Source organism: Mastomys coucha, unplaced genomic scaffold (genome assembly GCF_008632895.1).
Source record: "Mastomys coucha isolate ucsf_1 unplaced genomic scaffold, UCSF_Mcou_1 pScaffold18, whole genome shotgun sequence".
Lineage (NCBI taxonomy): Eukaryota > Metazoa > Chordata > Mammalia > Rodentia > Muridae > Mastomys > Mastomys coucha.
Genome location: NW_022196900.1, coordinates 20251971 through 20260970, shown reverse-complemented (window position 1 = coordinate 20260970; position 9000 = coordinate 20251971). Strand labels below are relative to the sequence as shown.

Genomic DNA, 9000 nt, shown 5'->3' with positions numbered 1-9000 from the left:
GGGGGGAGGTTGCTAGCATGGAATGAGAGATCCGCTTGACCTTGCCTCTTGGCCTTAATGACATGCTGTAACGACCCTAGATGGAGTGAGGAAGCCAGAGAGTGGAGGAAGGCCACAGCCCTTCGTACCCTCACCTTCCTTCACTTCCTGGGCCTACTTTCTCTTATTGACTCATCTTCCTTCCCCTGCACTGCCCTTGTCTGAGGGTCTCCTTGGATATCAGTGTTCTTGGGGCTTTACCACTGAGCCCCTCTCCGTGACCTATTTGCATGTCTTACTTTCACCCACTCTTCTGTTTCCATGCACAGACCCATGGCTTTTAGGGCTGTTTTCACAACTGGACAGTAAGCAGATAACTCATATCTCACATGTCCTAAATGCAATTCATTGCTCTGCCTCTTCTTGTGTTTCTTAGGAGAACAGTGAAGGGCCATTCATTCAGACTCTTGAGCTCAGAGGCTGGCAGTCAGCCTAGACTCCTCTCTGGTCCTCCTCCCTCACCTCCCAGTCATCTCCTTCAGAGTTGTTTCTTGTTTGATAATGCAGCACCCCATTTGATCCCACAGCCTCTTGACTGCTTTAGTGCAGAGGCTTCTCGCAGTGGGGTCTGGCACGTGTAATTGTGAGTCTGGACTCTGTCCCTCATCTGCCTAACCCTTGCAGGTTACTTCACATCCAAGCCTTGGGACTGTAAAATGGACATGGCTCTGTCCAGCCGTCATTTTGAAGGTTAAAGTCCTGTACATACTCTCTGGTCCATAGTTATAACTTAATAAGTGTTCATTCTTATTGTTTTTATTATTGCTTCTTATGGCTACTGGGAAAATGAGATCAGGCCTGTGAAGAGCAGTCTGAGCCTGACATATAGTTGTCGTGGAGGAAATAGCATTAGATTCTATTTTATGACCTCCGGTCCTTCTGCACCCTGGTGCTTCCTTTCAAATGGAAAAACTGTCCCCCTCATTATCCTGCAGCTTGCCTCTGCTCAGAGGAGTGTCTGTCCTCAATCTGGCAGGCATGCTCTTCCCCGTGCATCCTGTGCTTCCTTGGCAGCCTTGCTTCTGTAGTTAGCTGACATTTCTCCCTCATCTTCTTCCTCATCTCACGATTTCACTGGCCTCGTGTTCAGACTCGCTGTTCTCTATGCCCTCATGTGCCCTCTACTCTACAGCCACTTATGTTCCAAGGCTGTGCCCATCATGAAACTGAATTTCCTAGGCCCTCCAGGCCTTCCCACTTTGTGCCCTTCCATATTTGTGTAGCGCCTGTGACAATGCTATTGAGCTGCCGGTTGCCTACGACTGTGCTTGCTCCTTCCATTAAGCAGTGTGCTCCTTGAGGGAAGAACTGATGGTCTGGTCTTCTTCATAGTCTAGTGTTTGGCACAGGAGGATGCTTGCCATCGGGTAGCAATTCTGTACGTCATGAGCAATAAATGGAAGAAGAGACTAGTCCAAACAAGACTTTTCTATGTTTTTTTTTTTCCTTTTTTCCTTGTTTTCAATTTTTATGACATTTGTTTATTTAGCTGTGTATATACGTGTAGGTGCATGTATACCACTGTGCACATGTGGAGGTCAGAATCTTACTTATGGGGATGTGTTTCCTCCTCAGGGTTTTGGGGATCAAACTCAGGTCATCATCTTGTTGGCAAGCGCCTTTATCCACTGAACTATCTTGCCAGTCCCTGGCATAGTTAGAATTGATGTACATTTTGCCAAGTGTTATATTTTCAAAGGGCAGCATTAATACAGACATTTAACACCTGGAATTTTTGCAAAAAAAAAAGTCTTTTCAATTTGTTTGTAGAACTTGATGGGAAAAGACATCAACTTGGTTAAGCTTCTCTTTGAGGTGGAATATCTGGCATCGCTATAATCAGATCTGGGTCCCATCTGTGCAGAGCATGGCACAGGCTACAGGCAGATGGCATCTTTGAGATGTCATTTACAGTTGTCATAGTGAACGAGCAAAAAGGAAGAATAAGAAAGGAAACCCTTTTCTAATCTCTGCTTGGATGACACAGGCACCTGAATAGAAAGGCTGTTTGCTTTCTTGGCCATTGAGGAAGAAGATGAGGGGAGGGGAATACCTCTGCTTCCTCTGGACCAGCTGCTGAGTTACCATCAGAAGGCTGTGCGAGGGAGCAGAGTTGTTAAAAGTCCTGGGCTTTAATGGGCAGCCGCAGAAGTGGCCAGTTATACTTTATCCAATGATGGACTGATATCAACATCACCTTTGCGAACCAAGAAGATGAAAGAATAAGGCCATTACTTTGATTGTTTGTTTGTTTGTTGCTTTTTCCAGCTGACAACTGGATTCTTTTTTTTTTTTTATAACCGCATTAGTATTTCTGAAGAGGAATATTGTTGTAGAAATCTATTTATTTCAGTTACTAGAATATGACTTGGATTTACTCAGAACAAAAACAAAAACAAAAAAACAAGTGTTTTGGGATGTAGGCTCTGGATAATGCCAATGTGGAATGAGTTAGTAAATAGGTCATATCATATGACCAATTCAGTAGTCCAGGTGAATCCAAAGTTGACCTTGGTTCTGTACAAGAGAATTATGTTAACCTACTAGTGTTTCAGGCTCAGGCTTCTTGTTCTTTGTGGTGCAAATCTGTTCTTAGCCAATAAGAGGAGTATCATTTTCTGAGGTAAAGAATTATTGAATTATCATTCTCATTTCTCCACTCTCACCCTTTATGTGTGTGTGTGTGTGTAAGCCAGAGGTCAACCTTGGGTATTGTTCCATAGAGCCATCTGTTTTGTGTTTTAATTTTAAAACGGTTTATTATTTTTAATGGTGTGTCTGTGTGGGTGTGTGCAGTGTGTGTAGGTGCCTGTGTCAGATCCCTTGGAACTGAACTTATAGGTGGTTGTGAACAGTTCGACATAGGTGTGGCTGCTGGGAACCAAACTTGGGCTTTTGAAATGAGATCTCTCACCACTCAGATCTCACCTACTAGATAGGACAGGGACCCACCCATCAGTATCCACCTTCCTGGTGTTGAGGTTGTGAGCATATAACACTAAGCCCAGTTCTGGGCCTTGCTCCAGCCTCCCCGAGTAGATTCCAGTGGTATCCAGTGGCCCATCCAGCTGATTACAGTAAATAAGTAAGTGAACAACAAACATATGACCATCGTTTCTGAGGCTCAGACACAACTCCTTGTGCCTGTGTGGTAAGCATTTCTTCCCACTTATCTTGATGGCAGTCTTACCCTGAGTTAGTTTCTCCCCCAACAGAACCAGAAGTTTGTATTATTACATAATTTGTTTGTAAAGTAATAGTTTGTAAAGACTCAGGAAGCAGGATCGGGGACCAACAGGAATAACTAAGGAAAAGAAAGAACCAGTATGAGGATGCTGCAGTATCCGAGCCTCCCTGGGTGGGGGAGTGGGGGTGGGGTCCAGCAGCATCCGGGTCTCCCCTGGGTAGGGGCACTGCTGCACTGCGGATACAACTTTCTGAAAGGCTGTGGAAACTCAGTCACTTAAGACAGTGCCTCCAGGGGCAATGACTGGTTCACTAGGTCCTGTCCCCAGGGGATTTAACTCCTCTCCCCTTCCAGGCTGCGTGTGCTGGAGTGCGTGAGCCACAGTGTGGAAACCCGAGAGTAGGAGGCAAGAGGCAGTCACGTCACCAGAGTGTATGCTGGGCTGGCATACACTAGACTTAGGAACCTGGGGAATGTCTGGCTCCTGCAGGAAAACTCAAATAGGGTCATGGAATACTCTTTTTGGATGGAATGGAAATTCTTGTCTCTGGGGATGATAGAGCAATGCCTAACTTAAAAATTTTTGTTGTTATTTTTTCCCTCTCTTTTTGATGTTATTGTAAAAGAAATTGCTTTACCAACCTTTAACCATTCATTCCTAGTGTACAGAAATGCATATTTACCTTATGTCCTACAACATTCCCGAACTCCTTTCTTAGTCTTCAGAGGTTTGTTTGTTTGTTTGTTTTTTAAGGTTGAATTCTTTAGGGATGTCTGCATATAAGATCATGTCATTTGCAAATAGAAATAGATTCACTTATGTGTAGGAAATCTGATTTTAAGAAGTGAAAATGTAGGTTTTGCCCATGCCAGGGTGAACTAACTTTGTAAGTGGTTGAATGGCAGTGTCCATTGGAAACTATGTTACTTAAGGGAGCGAGCAGTGTGTTTTCCCACACTGCCAGAATCATCACATGAAGTGAAGTGCAGGTTATTTAGAACCAGCAGAAGTGGGAGAAATCTGGCTTCTCACCGGATCAAGATCACATGGCTTCTGCTGGAAGAGTCCCAGGGTGACCAGGAACTCTGTGGAGAACTTACTCATTCACCCCAAGCGTCTCCTGAGGAACCATCCTTCATGGTAACACATGCCACTTCCCCTTTGGGATTCGGCAGTCCCCTGAATGAACGCCTATCACCCAGGGTGAGGTGAGGGAGAAGCAGCTCTTTCCTGTGCGCTTTTAAGGAAGCTCATTTCTGGGCCTTGCTGCAGCCTCCGAGTGGAACATCAGTGGCATCCAGTGGCCCATCAGGCTAATCACAGTTGGAGCCTTTCCCCACCTGAAGGCAGTTATCTTTTCCTATTTTGCCTGGTCAGGCAATGGGCCAGGCTCATTCATGATGAACCATCTGGGATTGCTTGAATTGCTCAGTTCAGCATCTGAACCAGAGCGTGACTGGTGAGCAGCAGAAAGAGATACCAGCTGGACAGAGGCCCCGAGTCCACCAGGAGTTCCCCAAAGCCCATTGATGAGGTTCATGTGTCAGTTCTTCTTTTTGTTTATTTTTTCTATTCTAGAAATAATGATAGAAATTCATGATGCGTCCATGTTTAATGACACCTGTGTGAGATGGCAAATGAGCCCAGAGAGAGCGAATCCCAGGATCATGTACTTGGTAAGTACCTTGCAAATGCAGAAATGGAAATGTGAGCTCAAACAACTTGTCATATAGGAGCTTCACTCCTCCCTCCCCCTCCCCTACCACCCACCACCTCCCTCCTTTCCTTCTGCTGGCTTCTCCTCCTTCCTTCAGTCACACAAAGTGAAACCATATTTGTTTGCAAATGTATAGTAACAAGTTACAGATAGTGTAACTCATGAAACAGCACACAGTTCATTACTTGGTATAAGTTGGTGTAGCATCTTGCTTGAATATGCAAGTCTAGGTGAACTTCATTCATTGTGTAAAGTTTCTTGGCACACCTCCTTAAACAGAGATTCTTGAAAACACACACTGCTATTTCAGTTAGAGCCAACACGGAGCCAAGACCAGTTTAGAAGATACTTTCAACCTCCATTCATTTAGAAAATAATTATTTTCTCTAGCAGGTCGTGAACGCTGTTATCACGCGGGTGAGCATGAAGGCAAACCAATGCTGCTTCTATAACTAGGGGAACAACAACTAAATCATACTGTTTAGTGCTGCTATCTTCAAAGTATGGCTTGAATGAGAAATATGAAGATGCTTTGTCAGTCTAATTGTTTTCCAGTTCTGTTGCCCTTTTTTAAAAGTGGGTGGTATTTTTAAGATATATGCATATTTTACATCTAGCATATATGCCATCTGACAGAGTGTGATTGTGGGACAGGCATTTGTGTTTGGCATTCTCTTTATTGCTCGTTTCCAAGCACTTGTGCTTTCCTGCCCCAGAGAAGGCTGGAAGCATGTCCTGATTTGGCATAAGAAATTCCTTTTATTGTTGATCATTTGTGGTCAGAAGAGCAATGAGTTCTCACTTCTGTCTCAGCTTAGGTCTCATTGGTTCCTGGGCTGATTAGGCCTGGTCCTCGGGTGCTTCATGGAGAGCAGGTCCTCTCTCTCCTTGGTGGTTGTTCACCTCTGTGGTTACATAGTATCTAAGATGGGACCCTCAGAGAAACAGTGCCCAGCACCATGAAGCCTCCGTTATTCTGTCTGGAGTCATGGTGGATTCTCTTGTCTTTCCTCTTCTAAAGATACACATTGAAAGACAGCAGCCAGATGCTGTGGGATCAGTTTATGAGGAGACAATCAATGTGACCACAGACAGCAGGACCCCAGAAGTGTGCCTGCACCTCCAACAAGGAGCCAATTACACCATGAACATTTCTGCAGCCCCTCCCAGGCGCTCTGTGCCTGCCATCCTTGGCTTCCAGACGGCTGGTAGGTGAAGGGAAAGAGGCATTTCCTCCTGGGGAATTCTGAGCACAGATGTGGGGAACCAAGAGGGCAGGGGATTTCTGTCGGTGTGGGTGGAGGGATGAAGCTACTCCTTGGGTAGAACTAGAGCAGGAAAACTTATTCTGTTGTCCTCCAGCTAAATGGTGCTGGCGATTGTTGCTCAGCTGAGTCCTTGGCACAAGTGGTGGTAACAGAAAGGACATTGATGATGATGATGGTTTGCAGGTCTACATGAGAGTAGAGGATCTCACAGCTTATATTTTCTAGGAAGCCCAACAAGCCTTTCTTTCCTTTGCTTAAGAAAGAGGAGGAACAGAGAAGCCAAAGGGTTGGCTTCTCATTTACTATGAGCTGGTCTGGCTGCTGAGTCAGTTAACAGTGGTTAAGTGGGAGCAGGAGGCAGCCCTAGGGTGCAGAGGGGTCCCTATTGGTTGAACGGGGGAGTGGACCCAAAGGAGTGTGAAGAAGTAGGAATAGGAGCCAAATGTGGTAGTTCATATCTTTAATCCGCGAACTCTGTAGTCAAGTGGGTTTCTGTGAGTTCGAGGCCAGCCTAGTCTATATAGCGAGTTCCAGGCCAGCCAGGGCTGCATAGTGAAACCGTGTCTAAAAGAAAGAAGAATAGCAGGAATGATGGCTCAGTTAGTAAAGTGCTGGGCACGTAGCATGAAGACCTGAGTTTGGATGCCCAGCACCTGTGGTAAAAACCCTGTATAGTTATAGATCTGAAATCTCAGCACTGGGAGACAGGAGGAAGCCTGGGGCTTGCTGGCCAGCTAGTCTAGTCAAATCAGTGAGTTGCAGACTCAGTGAGAGACCTTTTGTTAAACATAATGATTCAGGATACCCAGTGTTGACCTCTGGCTCGTCTGCACACACATGCACCCTACACACATGCAGCCACACACACATATAAATACATGCATGTATAAAAAAACCAGGCATGTGTGCAAAAAGTAGGAATAGATCACTGCATGTAATTGTCATGGGATTTAAAAGAATATTTCACAAGAAGAGTAAGTTGTGTGAACTTGATGGTCAGGCTGGTGCAGCAGTCACTTTGCCCCCTCCGCTATCTCCACACCTCAAATAGGTTCTTTTCTGCAGAGACTTCAGGACCAGAGAGACAGCTCAGTAGATGGTGCTTGCTTGCTCCACTTGCAGCAGGTCAGTCCCCAGCACCCACGTGGCAGCCCACTATACTGTAAACTCAGTTCCAGGGAAGCCCATGTCCTTTGTGGCCTCTCTGGTCACTCTCATACACGTACATGTACACACGTACACATACACACTAAAAACAAAAGTATTTTTAGAAAGAGGATTTGTATTTAATAATACTTTAAAGATAACTCTGAACAGCAGTTGGTGACATTTATTATTTGTAACTAGTTATTTGATGTTCCGTTAAGAAAAGCTACCTCAGGGAGCTGGAGAGACGGCTCAGCGGTTAGGAGCACTGGCTGCTCTTCCAGAGGTCCTGAGCTCAATTCCCAGCAACCACATGGTGGCTCACAACCATCTGTAATGAGATCTGATGCCCTCTTCTGGTGTGTCTGAAGACAGTACAGGGTACTCATATATATAAAATAATTAAATAAATCTTTAAAAAAGAAAGAAAGGAAGAAAGAAAAGAAAAAAAGAAAGAAAGGAAGGAAGTAAAGAAAGAAGAGAAAAGCTTCCTTAGATATTGCTGTCACCACACAGGGGGAGATGACAACCTACTATCAGGTAGAATAATAAGATAGTTTGCGGGGCTGCAGAGAGAGATGGCTTAGCAGTTAGGAGCACTGGCTGCTCTTCCAAAGGTCCTGAGTTCAATTCCCAGCAACCACATGGTGGCTCACAACCATCCGTAGTGAGATCTGATGCTCTCTTCAGGGGTGTCTGAAGATAGCTACAGTGTATTTAGATTAAATAAATAAATATTTTTTTAAAAAAATAAGACAGTTTGCCTACTGAAATAAGATCAACTATGAAGTTAGACCTCTTAGGACTTTTTAATGAATGAAACTTATTTTACTTTAGGTACTTAATGTGAGAAAAAGATAAGAAACACTCTGTAACTAAGGAAACTATAGTGAATGACCTCCCACCGACTTTCAGGGATATGTCTCTTGAAGAGGTCATCAAAGGCCTCAAACACATCTGCCGCTGAGTCAGAATGACAGTGTTCTTACAGATATCTGATTACCCCTCAAGTGTCTTTTCCACTAGGAAAAAAATGTGGTCTTTGGAATCAGATAGACCCTCTGTGCTATCTTGGCTCTGAGAGAGTTGTGGTGTGGAAGGTGTTAGGGAAGGATGTCAGATTTAAGGAAAATTTATTTTCAAGATGGAGGTAGCAGTCTGCATTAAGGTCTTGTAAGCCTCTGAATCAAATTTATCTTTGAAGAAGTACTTACAAATGAGTTCGTGTTCATTGATGCTGTCTATTAGTATTTTCCAGATTTTGGAGTTTGGGATCCGATCTAAAATCAGGCTGATGGATAAGGAGCATAGGGCATGACTCAGGCTGGGTGTCATGTCTGCACCACTCTGTTTTGTTGGCAATTTAAATGGAACAGGTTACATTTGCAAGTTAACGGAGCGAGGATTGGGGTTTATATGGAGTCATGCTGGCTGGAAGCAGAATTCGCTCGACCTTGGCTCCAGTCTTTATTTTTGCACCATGGCAAAGGTCTGTCTCTCCATCTCTCCATCCTCCCAGATACTGCACATCATGTTGCTTGGTTTTACTATCAAGGTGATACTGCTTCTCCTCAGATGAACAGGGGAGCCACACACACACACAAGCACACACACACACACACACACACACACACACAAGCAC

At 44.6% G+C, this 9000-nt stretch overlaps 1 protein-coding gene across 7 annotated transcripts in view; it reads left to right on the top strand.

Moving 5' to 3' along the window:
* The window catches only part of Susd1 (sushi domain containing 1), a 142954-nt gene that overhangs the window by 73086 nt on the left and 60868 nt on the right, over positions 1-9000 (top strand). For 5 of the 7 annotated variants that reach the window (XR_004120834.1, XM_031377536.1, XM_031377533.1 and 2 more), the window contains 3 exons: positions 4806-4903; positions 5966-6152; positions 7278-7337. Coding sequence is in view for 6 of the 7 variants with exons in the window: in XM_031377536.1 (XP_031233396.1) it covers positions 4806-4903; positions 5966-6152; positions 7278-7337 (345 nt within the window). In the remaining variant the exon portion in view is untranslated. The remainder of the gene's footprint in view (positions 1-4805; positions 4904-5965; positions 6153-7277; positions 7338-9000) is intronic. The other 2 variants (XM_031377534.1, XM_031377535.1) reach the window with 1 other exon arrangement.